This window comes from Glycine max, chromosome 19 (assembly GCF_000004515.6).
Source record: "Glycine max cultivar Williams 82 chromosome 19, Glycine_max_v4.0, whole genome shotgun sequence".
Taxonomy (NCBI): domain Eukaryota; kingdom Viridiplantae; phylum Streptophyta; class Magnoliopsida; order Fabales; family Fabaceae; genus Glycine; species Glycine max.
This window is the reverse complement of record NC_038255.2, coordinates 50,634,017-50,654,599: the sequence shown is the minus strand read 5'-3', so window position 1 is coordinate 50,654,599 and position 20,583 is coordinate 50,634,017. Positions and strand designations below refer to the sequence as shown.

Genomic DNA, 20,583 nt, shown 5'->3' with positions numbered 1-20,583 from the left:
TTTCTTTCTCATGGAATCAACAATCGGCTACCATGTTACCTGAAGGGTTTGCACTGATAGACAATTCCAAGAATTAGACGGGGTTTAATTCCATTGTTAGCTACGGTGTAGTTTCTTAATTTTCTATTCTGATCCCCCCACCAATCAATATATATATTATTACAATAAAAATTTATGCTTTTTAATCATATAATTGATCATTTCCTAATATTCGTGTAATGCTAAAAAGTTAACCTAACTCATGGAAAAATTCGAAGTTCGTCCAAGTATGCCATTCCCGGCCAGTAACCTGTAATAGCAAAGACTTGCAGATCTAAGATGAGATGTCTATATACGTAACTGATTGAAGTTGATCTAATTAACATGACTGGCACCTAGCTTGCCAGCACCGACAACAAAGGTTTAATTAATTTAATCCACTTTATTTGGAAGATTTTTTTTTTTTCCATATATATATTTTGCTGTTCCGGTCCACTGCAGTCAAAGCCTGGCTGGGATCGCATATGATAGCCAATGGGATAAACACGTAAGATAGGTACAATAAAACGCAACCGGTCAAGCAAAGCTAGCTAACGTTTTTGTTTGTTCTTTTCAATTTCAAGAAATGAAGCCACTGAAAGGAACATTAAAGAAATTCACATGTTCTATCGCAATATGTTTAGACGTTTTACACTTCCTACTTTGAATTCTCTGATGTTTATTTGACGTACGTATATATGTCCAAAATTGAGCGGATACTGTGCGTTATATTATATAGATATTAAAAAAAAGACCTAAAAAATAAATCACTTGTTTGTAATTAATTAGAGTTAATTACATTAATTGCCCCTGAGGTTTTAACTTAATACACTATACCCCTCTTTTTAATTCCTACAACCCCCTCCGCCCCTCTAGTTATTACGTTTGTTCCCCTTACACTTAAACGTCGTTTAGATCCTTAACTGGAACAAGTCAGGTGTGTGACATATGACTTTCAATGAATTTTTTTTCCCAAAAAGACCTCATCTTCCTCGTAAAAATCTGGGCAACTTCAATGAAGAAAAAAAAAAAAAAAACACTAGCAAGCACGAAATGAGCAGCTTCCTCGTTAATAAAATTCAACCCAGATGTTGTTACGTTACCCAAAACATCCTGAACGTTGCCAAAGTTATACCACCCATGCCATGAAATGGAATAAGCCTACCAAAAACACGAAAGCCCACCCCCTGCTATCATTTTTAATTCCTTATTTTTTTCCAATTTCTAAGCTACCACCACACCTAAGAAATTCAATCAATTTCAATTCGTAACTTTTCTACACATTAATCAAATTGATCCTCATTTTTCTATAGAAACGAAATCCGTACTAGTCATTAAATTCAGAGGAGAAAATAACTGATTGGCAATGCTGGGACAAAAGTTTCTAGTGGTGCCAATGTTAGAAACAAAATTAATTGACTATTGATAGAGCAGGAAACTAAATTGGCTTTCACAGTATCACCAAATTGAAGACTTACTAGTGCATTGCGATTCTGAGAATGCAATGCATCCCCATTCAAATACCAGTGACTGGGTAATCAAGGCGGAGCTCAAGCTCCTCGAAGACGCCGCCACCCTGAAGTAGCTTATTTGCGCCTTCGAAATGGCACTCGCCAGACTCTGCATAGAAATTAGTCCACTCTGACTCTCGAAATGGCGCACTCTCCTCTTCACATCTGAGTCTACGATGATGCCTCATCTAAGTCTCCCGCAGTTCGAGACTCGGCTGGGGAGGCGGAAGATGCCAGCGCCGCCTCCCATCACGACGAACTCCAATGGGGAAGATCAGCCTTTGATACGACGCTGTCATGAAATGGAGGAGGATGCGGCCGGAGAAGGGTTGCGCCAATCCTAATCTGTCAATGTTATTGAGAGGGGTAAATTTGGAATACCATAAAATCATATTTTATTTCTTTCTTTTTTTTTTAATAACTTAACGGAACATAAACAGTGTTTAAGACACGAATTGAAAAGTAACGTTCTAAATACAGCATCCTGAATGTAATAATAAAAAATAAGGATAAATAATTTTTTTTAAAAATGACTATTTGTCTAAATTTAATTTAATTTTTATTTTCTTGTTTTTTTTAATCGGTATAAGCATAATATTAAAATAAAAATTTAAAAATAAAAAAACAAACGTAAATTAAAATAAACATAATAATAAATATAATATTGATTAATAAACATAATTCTTTAAAAAATCAAACTTAACTTAATTTTGTTATTGTCTAATATTGTCATAATAAAAATTAAATTTTTTATAACAATATATAAATTATGTTTATTAATAAATATTATGTTTATTATTATGTTTGTTCTAATTTATGTTTATTTTTTTATTTTTTATTATTTAATATAATGTTATGCTTATAACGATTAAGAAAAAAAAATGAAGATTAAATTATATTTTAGATAAATAATTATTTTTATCGTTAAATGTATAAAATAATGACAAATTCATCCTTAAATATGTTATATTAACTCTTTCTAACAGTAAAAGATTAAAGTTAATATATTAATAAATTTATTATATATATTTTTTTATTTTCAAACTACAATTTGAATTTTTATTTTTGGAAAACAAATTTGTTAATATCCTATTCATAACTAAAATAACTATTTACTGAATAAACCTCAAGAATAAGTGTAATTAACTCAATTAATTATGATGTTAGCTCCTACCAATGTAATTGGATTACCGCGTGTTAGGTCCACTGTCCCAACAGTGAGACTGATACAAAAGTCACAAAATGTTCTTAAGTTCTTGTCTTTTTATGTTTACTTATATATTTTTAAAGATTACCGTCACCCAAAATCTGTCTTTTGTGGCCGCCTCTGCATCTTCCTTGCACTTAACCTTTGAAAAGCTAGCACATTATATGTAACAGCTTTTCCATCTTCTCTATATATACATGTGCTAGCTTGAATATTATTACTGAATCAAGACATTAATAGCATTATATATAGTTTGCATATCTTTGAAGATATGGGTTTCCATTGTGAGGAAAAGGATAGCATACATCTGCAACCTTGCGCAGCTTGCAGGATGTTACGCCGCAGATGTGACAGTAAGTGCGTACTTGCTCCATATTTCCCAACCAATGAGGTTGATAAATTTGCTGGAGTGCATAGAGTGTTCGGTGCTAGCAACGTTATCAAAATGATTCAGGTCGGATATATACAGCTGCCTATACAATTAATTATATATATATACCCTATGCACCCATTTTGGTCGTAACCAAAGATCTATCTATCTAATAAGATAGATATTTTATGAAAATCTTCCACATTAGTTTTATTTGACTTTGACTTGTTTTTTGTCCAAGTAATTACTGTTTAGTATTTCCCCGATTATATTGTGATTGAACAATTGATAAATCTATGCTAGCTAATTGATACTTGTAAAATCGTCGATCTATATATCATAATTAACATTATAATTAAAATCAAGTCCCCTCTCTTTTTGGGCAAAAACATGTATAATTACAAAAAACTTAACACCAATTTTGTGTCGCTTCTTCTCACACATGAAAGTTGAAACATGATGAAATGAAAGGAACAACGTTTAATTCACACGTGTTTTGTTTGTTATTCGATCAAGATGGTCGAGGAAACAAAGAGAGAGGATGCTGTTAAAGCGATGGTGTACGAGGCGACGGCAAGGCTCAGAGACCCAGTTTATGGCAGTGCTGGAGCTATTTATCAGTTACAAAAGATGATTGAGGAACTGAAGGCACAGCTGGAGTCCATAAAAACTCGTGTGTCAGAACAAAAAGACCAGTTGTTGAGTATTCGTAATAACAACGTTAACGCTTGTGGCCACCTTGATCAATATCCATTTCCCGTCAATGTCGACCCCATCTTTGATCATGATCATCTCATGGTCTCAGATCCATTTGATTTTCCTGTAGAAGGTGGTGGCTGGGTATTTAGCAATATGTCAACGCCCTCCTTATAAAACACTAGCTAGATATTAATTATTTCATATATGATATATAAATTAATGCTCACGTGTGTGTAGATTATTCTTTAACAAAATTATTACTCCTTTGTAGACTATGAATATGAATATTCCCAAGTGAGAAATCAAGGCGCGTATGAATTGATGCCAACTGTACTTGAGTTATCTAGCTCATAACGTAAATAGAAAATGGCCAAATCCGCTGCATATAACGTAAAACTTTTGCGTATACTTTTTATTTATTAAATAAATAAACGTTATTGATATTTAAACATTTATGAAAATAATAAATCATAAAAAAAAATCTAATCACAGTTTTGATTACAAAGTGACCTTAATTTATTTGGTTTAAATTATCTATAGTTTCATGTTTATTGGCCACAATTTTAATTGTGATCAAAATCTTTTTAACATTAATTCAAAATTTACGAGGATTAAGTGAATAAACTATAAAGATATAAGTTAAGAAAAATATAAGCATACAAAGGAGTAAAATAAAAGTTATCCTAAAATTTAATTCCTGACTAATAATGTAATTCTTGATTTGATTTTCAAGTTTCAACTGTGTTGTAAAATAAAAGTTATCCTAAAATTTAATTCCTGACTAATAATGTAATTCTTGATTTGATTTTCAAGTTTCAACTGTGTTGGAGGCGTGGATCTCACAAGAAGACAACAATATATGTGAAAATCATGGAAGAAAGAGCCGATGGTATTTTGAGTCCTTTTAACTCGTTGGATCATTAAAATTTAATATATTCAAAGAATTATTTAGTGGAATGATTCTACCAAGAGATATTTTTGGAGAAAGTTAATCTCCAGAATTTCTTTATGAAAGAAATAAAATATACAAATTAGAAGAAATTTTAATATATTCTATATAAAAAAGATAAAATTCCTATAATAAAAATAATTTTTTATGTTCAAATTGGTTTTAATATTGCACTTTTTTTCTTCCATTTTCTATTTTTTACTAAAAGATAGGTATACTCAAACTGTCAAACTAAATAGAAAACTACCTAAAATTATTGTTAAACTCGGAATCATTTTTTTTAATATAAAACTAAATATATAAATATTTATCTAATATTATGTTAATGAATATTTTACGGTGATTTTAGATAATTCAATTACATGTGCACTTGATGCATTGAAAAGTACGTGGATACACCTAGTAAAGTGAGCGTGAATTGCAACCTGAGAGAGAGAGAGAAGCTAGATCTGTCTGTGGATTGGATGCACCTAACAGCTCCTCACACTCAGCAACTAGAACCATCTCATTCTCAGAACGGCAAACTTTACTTGGATTCCATTTCATTCCCACTCTTCCCATTGCCTATTTATGATTGTCAACCATAAAAACTAGGCGCACGCCCCTTGTTTTTCTTATCAACTTTGAATAAACCCACCGAATGGAATGATAAAAAAGTAATACTGATTACATTTTTAATTTATGCGCTACTATTTTCCAAAAGTAAGAATCTATTTTTAACGAGTATTTATCATATTTTTTATTTATTAATTTGAAATCATTATCCTAGAAATAATCATCATTAAAATTATAAAAAAAAAGTAATGGAAGGGGTTGAATAAAAAAGTAGTAGTTCAATAAATTTTATAAGAGTCTACGAAAGTAAGCATTCAGAATTTTGATAATTAATTTCTTAGGATAGGCCGAAATGGTGACTTACAGGATAGGGATTTTCCTATGTGCACCTTTAAAAGAAAAAAGAAAAGTAAAAGCTCTCTCTTTCAAGAAAGATAAGAGTGCTTACTTCTTATCATTTTGATGGCTAGGAGGAGCAGCGATCAGCCGTTGATTACTGCGCCCATTGCCACGTGTTAATACCAAGGGCGTACACAAAATCCTCTTTAGCTTGATTTCCCGTGGACCCCACCATCGCCATGTACTTACCAACCATTTGACAAAGACTGCGTAAATAGGAAGAGATAATGGCAAAAACGGCGTCGTTTAGATCCTCAACATGGATTGTCGTGTCCATAACGGAGCAGAGAAAAAGCCTAAAGGGTGTTTGAGAAAACCGACAGAATTGAGCAGAATGATAGCGAAAACCAAAAAACAAGTGTCATCACCTTCTTCTTCTTCTTTCCCTGATTCTGTTGGTTCCATCTCTTCATTCATACCTTGATCCGTGATCTCCCAATTTCTCACTTGGTTCGTTCACTCCACTCTCCTCTCTTTTCTCTGTTTTGGTCTCAATCTTCTTCACATAGTTGCATCTTTTATGTGATTATTAGTCCCGTTATATGGTCGTTGCTGTATTACATGTATGTCTGCGCTTGTTTGAGTAAATTTCATGTTTTGGGTGGTTCGAATCTGCGGAGTTTATGTTTATTTTCTGTAGTTCTTTCTGATTTCATTTGGGTGTTGACTGATTTATATGCTTGTTATGAATATGAATGGGTTTGACCATTTTGATCTGTTTAAATTAGTCTTTTGACTTGAAGTCTCAGAGAGGCGCCTCCATCTCCATGCAAGAGGATTTTCAGTTTCTGTGTTATTTGTTCACTGCCCTTTTGAACTTTGTGTATGATTTGTTGAGTGAATGTACAAAACCCAAAATATCAAAATTTGTAACAAGTTTTGTGAAAATTGAGCTTGACCCCCTACTCATCTTTTTGTACAGGGAACGTTTACAGTGTCACTTCATATAGCCTTATGCATCATAAGTCGTATGATTTACACTTGAAGCATGTTCTATGGATAATATCTGGCAACTGTTGCATAAGTATTTAAGTTTTGGTTGACCCCCTCCCCATATTTTTGTACAGGGAACGTTTACATTGTCAATTCATAAGATTTTTTTTCTTGCAAAGAAAGTTTTGTCCTGGATGAGATGATTGATTGTTCTTGCCGTTTACTCTGCTTAAACAACATCAATATATTGCAGATTTGTCCTAGGCTGGGATTGCTTGAGTAGGTGGGAAATGGAAATGTATTTGAAAGGTGAAGGTTTATTCCAACAAGATGTATCATATCCAAATGCATTTCCCTCTTCCCCTATCAAAACAAGGATAGCCTTGGTGACAATCAAGCACAAATGCAGAAACCAATTAAGGGAGGGATCAAAAGTGAACAAACTTTAACATACATAATTATAAGATTAACAGGGTGGGGGTTCTGGGCCCTTGCATGCCCCTCCTTGGGTCTGTCTCTGGTGACAATCAGAACTCATTACCTATTAGCATGTTGCTAAAACACCATAGTGTTTGTTTGGACTTCAGGGGTCAGACTTCTAATTTTCCCTGACATGTCTTCCTTCTTTTCTGCTCTGTACTAAAATTTAATATCTTTCTTCTATTTATTTGTTAATAGTGTATGTGGGGAGTAGTAGTACCAATCTTTGCATCTCAATGTTTTGCATTTATTATATTTTCTGTTAGAAGTGTATTAGTAGTCAACTAATTACTGGCTATTTTCTTTGTGCTTTTGTGTTTTCTACTTTGCCATGCATAATGCATAAATCCTGTTAAATAGGTTCAGACCTTTTAAACTACTAATAATTTTATTTTTCTTAGAAAGTATGAAGAAAGAATAGATAAGTAATGGCAGGAGCAGAAGCAAGGGCTCTGTGGCAGAGAACTGCTAATCGTTGCTTTGTCCAAGAAGATGCAAAAAGAGCTCCCAAGTTGGCTTGTTGCCAATCTTCATGTGCAACATCAAAATCAGTTGATACTGGACCTGCCAGTACAGCAGATGAATCTGATCATAATACAGTTAATGTTACCCATTTTAACAGGAAATCGTCAATTTCTAATCTATCATCAGACTGTAGGTGGTGGTTGCATTCACAACCTAATTATGGGTATCAAAAGGGTTTAACATATGAACAGTTAAATGCATTAGAGGATGAGGTAGAAACTTTGTTAGCTAGTGATTTAAGTAAGAATTCTGAAGAATTTCATGAATTAATGGATGTGATGGAAAAACATGAGACAATGGAAATTGATTGTGTTGGCTGCTCTGGATCCTCCAAGAAAGCAGATGATTTTTCCTTGGAATCAGATTATTCTTGGATTGAAAGTGATAAGGCTGAGCCATGGTGGCGGACTACAGATAGAGATGAATTAGCTTCATTTGTTTCACAGAAATCTCTCAATCATATTGAAAATTGTGATCTTCCCCCACCACAGAAGAAGCATCTTAGAGGGCACCCATGTGCTCATGTTAATAATGACAAAATAAAGACAGCATCTTATGACTGGGAAGCCAAATCCAGAAGCTTTTCCAATTTGACAGGTCATACACCAGGAAGTTTAGATTCAAGATTGATGCATAAGAATCATGGTCATTCTACCAATGAAGGACTTCTATATTTTGCTTCTGACAAATGTTCAAGGTATTTTGCTATTAATGTCAGATGATTGCATTAGTGCCTTGTGTGGCTAAAATTTGCACTCAAAATCTTTAGCCAAAACAAGTTGACAAATATATTCAGTGTTACTCTGTACAGGATTCAACTTCTCATGACTTTTTTCTGAGTCTCCTGCATGCTAGTATTTTTCTTTTCTTTTTTTCAAGTAGAACTCATGTAGACTTTGTGCTTTTGATTTGTTTAATATTTGTTTGGGCTTGCAACATTGTTGCAGTCATACCCCCAAGCATGAGGATGTCAAAAAGAGTCAACAAAATTTTGATGGAGACCCCAGTAAAGCTCAACTAATGGAAGCATTGTGTCACTCTCAAACACGTGCAAGGGAAGCAGAGGAAGCAGCAAAAAAAGCCTACGCAGAGAAAGAGGATATTGTTACTCTCATTTTCAAACAGGCTTCACAACTTTTTGCCTATAAGCAATGGTTACAATTTCTGCAGCTGGAAACTCTTTGCATTCAGATTAAGAGCAAGGATCAGCCAATCTCTACTCTCTTTCCAGTGGCTCTTCCATGGATGTCATATGAAGGTAGAAGCTCACGGAAGAGGAAGCAGAAAATATCCAATTCCAAACAAGGAGAAAGGAAAGCCAATTCAAAATGTGATATTACAACATATGCTGTTGCCTTTGCTTTAGGATTGAGTCTAGTTGGTGCTGGCTTGCTTTTGGGATGGACAGTGGGTTGGATGTTGCCCCGTTCATAGTTCTGTAAGATTTGGATCATAGTCCTGCATGTCATAAAGATTGATAAACAAAGGAAATGGATTCAAAAGGGAAAGTGGCCCCAATTGTTTTATCGGGTATCTATGTAATTTTGTAGCTTTGTTAGTGCTTCTTATACTCTAAATACTAAGTTGTGCTTTTGTATTGAATCTGTTTTGTTAATGTGATGATGTACATAAATCTTTGTGTAGATGATTCGAAACAACTATTTTTCTTTAAATACCTCCTTGAAGTAGATTCCAAGCTACAAAGTGCCAAACACTTTATTTCAGTGACTAACTACTCTAATAAAAATGTTTGGGATGACTCTTTGTTGAGGAGCAAGGGCAACATCTTGAAGGACATAACCTGTGGCTGTGGTGAAATGTGAGTATATTTTGTTTTATGCGTATATTCTTATTTATATGTCAATATTTTTTTTTATGCCTATATTCTTATTTATACGGATCGTACCTGTATTAAACTAACATTCTGACCAAGTCTAGTCAATAATGGGCGGCCTCAACAATTTTATTATTTCATATTAACAAATAATTATGACTATAAATATATCTATCACACTTGTCTTACTCTTTAATCATTAATTAAATTGTATATTTTTCTATTGTGTGGAATAATTAGTGTAGGATAGGATTGTTATAGCATAAACTTGACTAGTAGTCTCGAATTTAAGTTTTACATATACAATTGTGATAAAAAAAAACCCAAACAAAAAACTACTTATAGCCTTTTTATATATGAGTTACTTTTTGGAAAGCAATTATCTCCTATTCGTGACTTAAATATTTATTTTCAACTCAATTTTTATAAATTAACTCGAATAAATTATGTGAAGGAATTCTCAATTCAAAATTTATTGAGGAAAACATCAAATTTCATTTAATATAAAAAAAAACTTTCTAGTCTTTACATATTATAAAAAAAAAATTAAACTTGATTAAAATTTCACTAATTTTATGGTTGTTGAAGTTCTAAAATTATTTCTTATCAGAAATTTATTGTAAACACTCAAATATAATAGAAAATAACAATTCGAGGATTTAAGTGTAGAACGGGACTAATAAGATTATAGTTACATAAATTAAAAAATATTTAATTTAATTGGCTCAGATAACTCTGGAATCAAAATCTCGTATAATGTTATTTGACAGGATTAAAAATATGATTAAGTCTTTATCTTTTGAATTCATATGCCTTATATATTTTACTTAATATTTCCTAATTCTATTTAATTTATCCAGAGATTATAATTAAAGACGTCCCACACGTCATATGGAGAGCTAAAACTTAAAATAAAAATGGTAAACAACTTCTCCTGCCCAATACAATACTATTTCCTTTGTTTGCGCCCTCGTTGTCCTCCAAATCGTACAGCGGAGAGGAATATGGGCTCAATATGTCAGTTTGGGTCAGAATTGTGGGCTGTTTGTGTGGCCAGCAAGGGATTTTGTTCTTGCAAGCATTTTTCCAATTCACCAAAAGTAAGAGGGAAAAATAAAAATATTCTTACATATAACTACTTAGGACACGTTATATTAAAAATATGTTTCACCAAATAATTTACAATTAATTATTTATGTAAGTTTTGAAGCTATGACTTTTATAGGTATTAATTATGTTAAAAAATAATTAATATAACACTTAAATTTATAATGTATATTTTATATATATATAAATTTATATAATAAAATTTATAATAATTAATTTCAATCTAATTTCTATAGGCTATACGGAAAAGAGAAAACAAAAAAGAATGAAAAAGAAAAAGTAAAAAGAAATAAAGTTAAAAAAAATTAAAATAAATTGGGTGTAGAAAATTTTTAATAGTATTGGAAGAATAAACCAGAAGGCATTTGTCCGGATTGATGGGCCGAACTTGTAGGGCAATTGAGATGGAAAAATAATAAAAAGAAAGAGAAAAACACAGGAGAAGAGAAGAGAGTAGAAGATACGAAGATTTGAGGCATTTATATAATCGAAATTGGAAGCGAGGAAGGAAAATCGAAATCGAAAATGGCAGTAATGGAGAGGTTGAAGATGTTCGTCGTTCAAGAGCCAGTTGTCGCCGCTTCCTGTCTCATCGCTGGCTTCGGTATTCCCAAAACCCTAACATTAGCCCTTTCCCTTTTGCTAATAATTTCGTGTGATGGTGCTGATTGTTTTAGCTTTACAACTGCATTTAGTTATTGGGATTCAGTCTTGTGAGATTGATGGAATGCTCCACTCAATTTTCGGAAATGATAGAAATTTGTAATTTTAGTATTTCAAAGGTTCGGAAGCAGATTTTATCTTAGATTCGATTTTATCTGATAACCTGCACGTTCAGCATGTACATTGTTAACTGCATGAGTGTCACTTACACCTTGCTAATTATGTCCCGAGCTCGTGCAATCTGTTTTCATTTACTTGTTTCTGTTTGTTTGCGTGTGATTTTAGTGTGAATTCTGCTACATTTGCACTTCTTGAAATTGTGAATGTGGATCTTAATTATCCTTTAATCCAGCCACATTGTTATACCATTTTGATCACAATCATGAAAATAATTCTTCTTGTTATAGCCAGAAATTTGCTTGAGCTTTTATTTGCTGATGCTTGGCATGCTCATTTAGAACACAATCATGGAAACAATCTTTCTTGCTCTAACCTGAATTTTTTGTGCACCTAACTGCCTGAACCTTCTATGCCTTTTACCTGATAAGACAACATGACCAATACGACTGAATTGAAATTGCTCTTCAAATATCCTTTTGTAAAATTAAGGCTAAAAGTAAAAACGTAGAATTCTGTTTTCTGTGATCCTAGTTCCTTTCTTGTAGTTTCCCTCTTTATGCGTTAGGAAGAGCAGAATGCTAGTAAGAGAGGTTTGCTTCTGGTTTTAAATTTTCTTTTGATTAATTAATGTTCTCTATAACCAGTGTATGCTGTGTCACGAGCCTACTCAAGTTTAGATTTAGTTTAAAATTGAACGTATTTCTCTTTGGATATAGTCATTTTCTACTGACAAGCTATTCACTTAGTATGCTGTGTAATCCTCCTCAGGTCTTTTTCTTCCTGCTTTTGTGAGGCCCATGTTGGATTCATATCAGGCAACCAAGCAACCTCCTCAACCTGCTTTAAGCGATGTGAGTACTGCTTTTGACAATAACTGTAATAAATATATAAAATATTTTGTTTCATCGCTGGTAATAGTATTCTTCATACTAAAATTCTTTATGGTGTTGCTTATGCCCTCAAATCTAAAGGTTCAGACTCCAGAATAATCTTCCATTGCTTCCAATTTCAGCATAGTCTAGAGAGAGTACTCTGTCCCCTCCTTTTTTGAATAACATATAATTAGAGCCTTAATGAAAGGCTGTATTGAAACAAACGAGTTTCAGCATCAGAGTGTATGCGGCTGGGTTTTGAAAACCATCCGTCACTTTCTTTTCATCCACTCATACAACATGAGACAAACCTTCCTGTTTTTTTAAGTGCCCTCCTCAATTGATGCTAACCAGTCATTAGTAGCAAGAATTGCTCGTTTTGAAGGGTCTTTACTCTTTAGAGCATCTCGTATGGGAGTTGCATATGGGATTCTTAAACTTAAAACAAGTTCTTATGCTGTTTTACCATTGAAGCAACTGACGTGAGAATTCTCATATAAGAACCGTTCCTTATTTAAGCAACCATTCTGAACAATTCTTAAAAATTGAGACAAATGTATGGACCCATTTTAAGTTTTTAAGGATTGCACCAATAGAAAGAAAACTCGTTGAAATTCTACAATCCCATGTGACATTATAGGGCCAACCAAAAAATGAATAAAGCAACTCCGCTGTAGTTGCCCAATGAAGATGCTCGAATGTGTTTTCTGCCTCCTACCACCACATTTATGATTTCCTGATATGGTGTCTTTCTCATTGCAGGTGGTTGCAGGTATGACTGGAAAAAAGTAAAGGTGATTTACTTGACAGATACAAGTGCAAATTTGCTAATTTCCTTGTTTGAACTTATTTTAATTCTCAAATGTGAGAGAAATAAGAGTACTGAATATTGGATCTAGCTTCCGTGTCTGACGATGTCTATTTGTTCCGGAATCATTCAGTGGTTTCACTTCATATTAGTTTTGGCTGAGTTGTGGTTGAAATGTCAGTTTTTCTGCCGCTTGATTAATTCGGCCTGTACTAGCAGATACGATTTCTGAAATTGTTTCTATGGATCAATGTGAAGTATTTTTAGATACGTAAACACATGAATGTTGTTTAGTATTTGAGTTAGTTGGCATTGAAATATTAAAAACACTATTATCATGAGGTTTAGGCGGTCCTCTTGAATACTGAAAACTTAAAGGAGAGACTAGCACCCTAAAAAAGTAAAAATATTCGTGTTAATTAATTAGTTTATATTTTGTTTGGCACAGCCAGGTCCTTGCGTTTTTTTAATTATTAAATTTTTGTTTAAATAACTAATAATTAAAATTCAGTTGAATTTCATAAAAATGCTAATTAATTAAAATCAAAAATGAAGAATTGGGTGTGACGTTATTAGCGAGGTTTGTAATTTTATGTAGTCTATTTTTTAGCCCCAATATAATAATTAAAAAGGTGATGTACAATACACAACTATAGTCCTAAATGTCATTTTGAAAAACAGCACTTATATTTTGTATTTTAACTTATTGGCGTAATTGGATATTTATTGACGTAAACAAGGAAGAGTTTATGTTGGTGATAGATTACACTTTGCAAACACTAGTTAACAATGAAATATATACTATTGATAAATAATTATGCAAGGAAAAAGAGATAAAAGAAGAAGTAAAAATAACAAAAGATAAATAAGCTGAAATAAATGTGCGGCAAAGAAATATGTCAATATACAAAATAATTGTATATAAAAAAATATTGATGTAACATTAATTAAGAAAAAAGTAACAAAAATGATTAAGATAATTTAAACATGTGTAAGGAAGAATCCTAAAAATACCAACAAAAAAAAGTTGATAGCGTGATTTTTAACTTTTGTGGCATTCAGCCCGTCTCCAGTCATAAAAGATAGAGAAAGACCAAGATATAAAAGAAAATTATTAAAAGAAACTTTATAATGAACAATATGTGTAAAAAAATAATACTTAATTAAGCCTAATGAGCTCACTTAATAGCATAAAGTTATCGTTGATATTGTACCGACAATCCATTAAGGAACTTGTGATGTGTGTGTCCATCCATATCATATTCCCGGGGGGCCGGGGCACACCGACAGAGGTGTGAGCAGTGACTAACAAATAATGGCTGCACAAACTGAGATAGATACCAACTTCACTTCAATTAAGAGCAAATATTCTAGCGAGCATGAATTAAATAAGCTGTACAACTTTCACCATCCAGGTTACAAGCATGAATGAACTAGTTAACCCAAAGTTTTGCACTTAGCAGTATAACAAAAGAAACAGGCTTTCTGTCTGACACCCCTTCTATAATTAGGATATCATTGTCATCTAATTAAGTAAAAAAATATGGTACAGATTCAGTGGATAATTGATTTTTGTCCAGACGATGCTGTCCATGAAAATAAAATTAGAACCTAAGTCCACTCCCATTTTTCTTCTTCAGTTTTTTACTCTTCCATGGAACTACCTGCTTCAAACCTTCACAAATACTTGTCTGCAAATAAAAATTTAAAGGAACCCTTCAATTGTGATAACAGATCTGATATAAAATAATTTTGAGACACAAGTCACACAACTTTTGTGATGCAAAACCCTTCAATTTTTAGATTTTTATCCTTCAACTTTTCAATGTATAGTTACTACACTCAAAAGAGCAACTTTCTTTTGGGTAACTAACTAAAAGCAACTTTATTCAAGTGAAATCATCCCTCGTGTGTGTGTATATATATATATATATATATATATATATATATATATATATATATATATATATATATATATATATATATATATATATATGCTTAAAAACAAAGTCCCAAGTGAAGCACTATACATCTATAGTGTGTAACATAACCCAAATAAATACAGGATGAAGGAAGAGTTAGTTAAATCTTACCCAGAGGCGAGAATTGGCAGAACGTTTCATGTTTGGGACGTCGGTGTCTAAAGAGGAAGAAGGAAAGACATGGCTGGCACCAGTGACCTCTCTTTTATTGAGTTTGAAGGCTTTTTTCCTCCAAGAACCAAACCAGCAATAGTCATTGGCTTTGGTGAGAACCATGGCACCAAGCAGCTTTGTATCCGAACCATAGCAATTGTTGGTGGAAACCTTAAAGACAGTGGCGGGAGAAGGTATGAGCAACCTGGGAGGAAGTTCTAAGCACTTGGGCAACAAGTCAGGGGGGTTGGAGAAAGGCACGAGGGCAGTGGATGGCCTTGGTTTTCCGGGCACTTGTTCCCACCGAAATGGGACTGATGCTAAGGTCTCAAGTGGAGGAGTGGCCATTCCTGATCTCTCTGTCTCTGGAGACTGTATGGAGAACAAGGGTAGCCTTGCTATGCTCCTCTGCTCCTCTCCCATTCTCTCTCCCACGCCACAACAGGAGAATCCCTTCTTATCCCTCAAGCCTCAAACTAACTTACTTACACCTACCCATTAGGTACTCTCTATATTTGTCATAATATGTACCCGCCACCCCCAATTATACCCACACACTATCGCTATGTTGATTCCACTGAAACTAATAAATTATACTTGATATGCTGAGTAAGATATTCAATTAAATTTTAATTTTTTGGATTTAAAAACATAGTTAAAAATAGATGCTGCGAAAAAAATTAGTCTGGTTTCATGACAAACATCGACCATCTGACACTTATAGTTTAGTGAAAACAAAATGTTAGTTGTGTATTTTATTAAAATCAGCATAAGACGGAAATTATTGGGATAAAATGTTAATTTTCATTAAATATATTCTTAATATCTAAGTTTTGTTGAATAATATAAGATAATAACATCAAAGAACAATGATATGAAATTTGCAAAAGAGGAAGGAGTAGTCATGATTGAGTATGGTACGTTACTCTTCCTTCTTCATTAAGGAGTGTATTTTATAGTTTTTTTTTTCTTTTATTTTAACTTGAATAGTCTTTTTTTATATAAAAATTAATTATGTTTTTAGTCTATGGAAATTTTATGTTTTTACTATTTAACTGTTTATAATCATTGATGTTTTTGTCTGTTTATGATTTTAATTCTCATTGAATTGAATGTGTTGTTAATCAATAATGTGACAATTATAAAGATGATTGTGTGTTAAATGATTATGACAATTAAAACCACCAAAAAATACTAAATTGACTTGTTTAAAATATGTTAAACAATTTCTAATGGTTTAAGTTGCTTCTCATTTTAAATTCTCAACTCACAACTTCTTCAAATTATGGGATTGAGTGTGATTTTCTCAAACTTAGAAGAGATTGAGTGTTATAATTACCCTTTCTATAATTAAGATTCGAATATATACTTGAACCTGCTAACATCAATCTCAATTAGATATAACTCTTCAACCCCTAATTTCACTAGTTATACTGCAAATGACCCTCTTTATTCCCGGAAAGGTCACTGGGTATACTGATGAAAGAACTAAAGATATCAAGTTGGAAAAGACGCTTAGTCTAGGCTATCTAGCCATCTCTTCTCTATTGACCTTGTTTATTTTGTTTTCTCCGGAATGACACATTACTGATGTATAAGAATTTATAATATATTAGTTGAGGTGACCGTTATTAATTCTTTCAATTCTTAATATTTATTTTCTTGAAATATAATAATTATAATTAGCAATTAATTTTTTAACCATTAGATTTTAAGAAAGTTAATGATTAAAATAAAAAGTACTTTTTTTAAAATTATTCTTAGAGTGTGTTTGGATGAGGCAATTTAAAATTCTAGAATTTTAAATTTTGAGAATTTTAAATACTTTCATTTAAATTTTTTTATTTTTAAAATTTTGTATTTGGATACAACTTCTCCCTTCAACAATCACAGAATTACCACCAAATGATAGTCCCAAATTTCAAACCAAAACCAACAAGTCAAATCCTAGATTTCGACATGGCAGACCCATTCCGCTGGGACCCATTCTCGCACTCCATAGCCTCTCGATGTCCATCATCTTCGCCACCATATTCGCCGGCCTCTTGGTCTCCGCCGCCGTCAAAATCAGAGAGATGTGGTGGCTCTGGCGGCGCTACAAGATCCCGCTCCAGTGGCTGCTATGTTTCCCTCTTGGGACGCATCCCTCTGATTGTGTTTTCTTCTGGTCCTACGTTTTCTACCTCTCACATTTCCTTCACATGTTGAGAACAGTCATCGTCGTCCTACGACGTCGTAAGCTCGTTTTCTTTCAACTCTTCTACCACACGATTTCCGCCTTCATGTCTTTCCTATGGCTCGAGTTCTCGCAATCTTTCCAAGTTCTCGCAATCCTCTTCACCACGCTCACATTCTCCGTTATGTACGGCTATCGCTTTTGGACATCAGCGGCGGCCTCTGATGGATCTTGTAACGATGCTTGACGTTGGCAACAGTATGAGCAGCGCGAAACTTCACATGCTAAAGTGCGCGATGTGGTTGGTTATATCTTCTCTCGGCGCGGCTAACGAGCTCGCCGTCGTGGCTTCCGTGGCTAATTCCAAATGGTTGTTATTGCTGCGAAGAATGACGAACTAGAGAGAGAGAAAATTCAAGAGAGAAGAGAGAAGATGAACTAGAGAGAGAGAAAAGTTCAAAAGAGTCGGTTCAAATTCACTTCCTTGAAGATAGAATTTCAAATTCTATTCTTTCAACTAACTAAAATTCCTTTTAAAATTCTAAAATTTTGAATTTTTTTTACTAAAATATTCAAACAGTTACTTTTAATGAAAAAGAATTTAAAATTTAATTTCTTATAAAAAAATACATTACGTAGTTAAATTATCCTATTCAAACACACTCTTAGAGTAAATTAATCTCTACTTATATTAGTTTGTAAAAATATTTTAAGGGATTTTCATAGAATATCATATTTAAATATCTCTTTAATTAAATACCATAGAAGTTGACATTAACTACAAGAATGATGACATATACAATGCAGCAACAACTTCATTTTTGCACTATAACAAAATGTTATTTTTTGCTTGCCAAATTCGATAAACAACTTCAACAAACCAAATTTGATAAACCACTTGCTTGCCAAATTATGTGGTGACAGTAAAGACCTCTTCGTTTCTTGCTTGCCGAATTTGATAAACAACTTCAGCAAACCAAGTAGGTCATTCTATGCCCTCTCTGAAATCAAATTAATTAATCTTCATCCATATGTTCAAATCCAAGTTGAAAAAATTATTACAAATTTGGTTCACTTGACAAGCTTCCAAAACCAGTATTGTGGAGGAAACCCGTAAAAATACCTCATAGTTTTACATTCATGCTGCCGTCAAGCAAAGCGTGAACATACAATTTCGTGACCGTAGTGGTAAAACTATGTATATACCAAAAAATTTCTGAACAAAATTAAGTGTTGGGTCGTTTCCCAACACGGAAAAAATGATGTGCCAAAAATTATGATAACACAAGAATGAGCATTGTAATTTCATTTAGTGTGAATTCCATGTAATGTGAGTAACAAAAAGCGTTAATCCAGTAACATAACTTCTTTCCATAAAACATTAGTGGCGGTTTGAACATTAGACAAATTAATTCCATCCACCTAATTTTGGTACCAATTCGTGTCATTGTCGTTGGTAATATCATTTCCCAACAAGAACATTCATTCAAGCAGAAAATGCCTAACCGTATGTTCTAAAAATTATTATATATAATAATTTCTAATCGTTGATAGTAAAAATTATTTATGCTATCAGTATATCTATATTATAGAAAGCTTAACTTTAGCATGAGTATATAAAAATGTTAGGAAGAAGAACGACGTATTAATAATTTGAAGTCTAGCCAATCCCAATCAATGATAGGAATAGCTCGGAAGAACACAAAATTCTTATGCGTAGTCTCACATTCATTGCAACTTAATAAACATTAGGCACTCACCACAAAACAATAGCTAATTAAATGCAACAAAATAAGTACTCACTTTACAACATCTACTTGTTTTTGAGATGACAATCATGTTAATTTTCACTATCAAATAGGGCCCCTCCAGAATTCGGCTAGGGCTAGAAATATTAATATTATTATGGAACTTTTCCCTTCATCCTTCCCTAAGACATAAACAAACTAAATAAGCTTACATTATTTTTGGCAAGTCTATATATATTATTTTTTAAAACAAAAATATTCCTTGTCTCTAACTTAAAAATAAATAAAAATAGGGATTTGACTTTTTTTAAGTGAACAAGAGTAAAATAAGTAATTTTAGTCATTAATAAATAAAAAACCGACAATTGATATTTGAATGTATTCATAATTTTGGTAACTCGTTATGCATGTGCACATAATATAAATTTTTTAAAAGGAGTTGAAGCCAAAGGATTCATAGATATCTTTTTATTTTTAACATAAAGAAAAACATTACGATTTTTTATAAGCAAATAAAAGCATTCAAGATAAAAGATAATAAAATAACAAACAAATTAATAATTAAAAAAATACTAAAAATGACCAGAAAAGTAAGAATATGCAAAATCCAAATATTTACTACTTGATTAAGTTGTCATGATTGATGAAGTCTTTGAATAAAAATATAAGAAAAGGAATATAAAATCTTTTATGATTTTAATTTCTTTAGGCCCATAATCATAGAGCCCATATGTATGTTTTGATTTTCTCAACGCGCGATGACGGAAATGAGTAGTCGTTCAATACTCCCTCAAGATCAGATTGTGGAAATTCTCTCATGGCATCCGGTGAAGGTTCTGATGCGATTCAGGTGCGTTTCTAAGACCTGGAATTCTCTTATCTTGAACCCGACCACAAGGGTCATGTCTCAAGATTCCCCACGCATCCTTCTCAATTCAAGCAACTATAAGACTGGTCGGAGTTCTTTCAACTTTGGATTTGGGTACGATGATCGCAGTGGCACTTTCAAGGTGGTCGAAGTTCTATGTGACATTAAATCACAACAAAGGGTGGTCAGAGTCCATTGCTTAGGCGACACTTGTTGGAGAAAGACCTTAACTTTCCCTGCTGTTCCCTTTCTAGGATATCGTGGATGCTTTGTGAGTGACACTATCAACTGGATAGCAATTCCTAGTTTGAGTTCTACTACTCAATAGGTAAATCAATGGAGAACTGTTACTGTCAATCAGTTAGTGATTTTTTCATATGATCTGAAGAACGAGACATACAAATATTTGTCGATGCCTGTTGGTTTAACTGAGAGCCTTCTTACTGATCATCAGCCTGATCTTGTGGTCTTCAAGGGTTGCCTGTGTCTATCACATGAACACATGAGAACCCATGTGCTTGTTTGGCTAATGAGGGAATTTGGAGTTGAAAATTCTCGGGTTCTGTTGCTGAATGTAAGTTATGAGCATCTTCAACTTCGTCAGCA

General features: G+C 33.0%; 6 protein-coding genes across 7 annotated transcripts; 5 read left to right on the top strand and 1 right to left on the bottom strand.

Moving 5' to 3' along the window:
- Positions 1-2,946: 2,946 nt before the first annotated feature.
- Positions 2,947-4,107, top strand: LOC100803085 (LOB domain-containing protein 1). Its single transcript, XM_003553745.5, has 2 exons — positions 2,947-3,190; positions 3,623-4,107. Exons 1-2 carry the CDS (start codon positions 3,008-3,010, stop codon positions 3,977-3,979), a joined length of 540 nt encoding a protein of 179 aa, XP_003553793.1. The 5' UTR covers positions 2,947-3,007; the 3' UTR covers positions 3,980-4,107.
- Positions 4,108-5,942: 1,835 nt separating this feature from the next.
- Positions 5,943-9,342, top strand: LOC100795323 (uncharacterized). 2 transcript variants are annotated; one of them, NM_001369323.1, is made up of 3 exons: positions 5,943-6,158; positions 7,523-8,343; positions 8,594-9,342. In NM_001369323.1, the coding sequence occupies exons 2-3, from the start codon at positions 7,550-7,552 to the stop codon at positions 9,078-9,080; spliced, it is 1,281 nt and encodes a 426-aa protein (NP_001356252.1). In that variant the 5' UTR covers positions 5,943-6,158; positions 7,523-7,549; the 3' UTR covers positions 9,081-9,342. The 2 variants fall into 2 exon arrangements, with proteins under 2 accessions (NP_001356252.1, XP_040868335.1); XM_041012401.1 differs by having other exon boundaries at positions 5,952-6,158; positions 7,527-8,343; positions 8,594-9,319.
- Positions 9,343-10,904: 1,562 nt separating this feature from the next.
- On the top strand, positions 10,905-13,326 carry LOC100795854 (uncharacterized). Its single transcript, XM_003554723.5, has 3 exons — positions 10,905-11,191; positions 12,139-12,221; positions 13,005-13,326. Exons 1-3 carry the CDS (start codon positions 11,113-11,115, stop codon positions 13,032-13,034), a joined length of 192 nt encoding a protein of 63 aa, XP_003554771.1. The 5' UTR covers positions 10,905-11,112; the 3' UTR covers positions 13,035-13,326.
- Positions 13,327-14,384: 1,058 nt separating this feature from the next.
- LOC100305478 (uncharacterized) lies at positions 14,385-15,702 on the bottom strand. Its single transcript, NM_001249035.2, has 2 exons — positions 15,144-15,702; positions 14,385-14,741 (listed from the first exon to the last, which is right to left on the bottom strand). Exons 1-2 carry the CDS (start codon positions 15,606-15,608, stop codon positions 14,655-14,657), a joined length of 552 nt encoding a protein of 183 aa, NP_001235964.1. The 5' UTR covers positions 15,609-15,702; the 3' UTR covers positions 14,385-14,654.
- Positions 15,703-17,194: 1,492 nt separating this feature from the next.
- LOC102669985 (elongation of fatty acids protein 3-like) lies at positions 17,195-17,608 on the top strand. Its single transcript, XM_026127081.1, has one exon. It carries the CDS (start codon positions 17,195-17,197, stop codon positions 17,606-17,608), a length of 414 nt encoding a protein of 137 aa, XP_025982866.1.
- A 2,259-nt stretch (positions 17,609-19,867) lies between these two features.
- On the top strand, positions 19,868-20,305 carry LOC102669858 (F-box protein At3g49450). Its single transcript, XM_006605208.1, has one exon. It carries the CDS (start codon positions 19,868-19,870, stop codon positions 20,303-20,305), a length of 438 nt encoding a protein of 145 aa, XP_006605271.1.
- Positions 20,306-20,583: the final 278 nt, after the last annotated feature.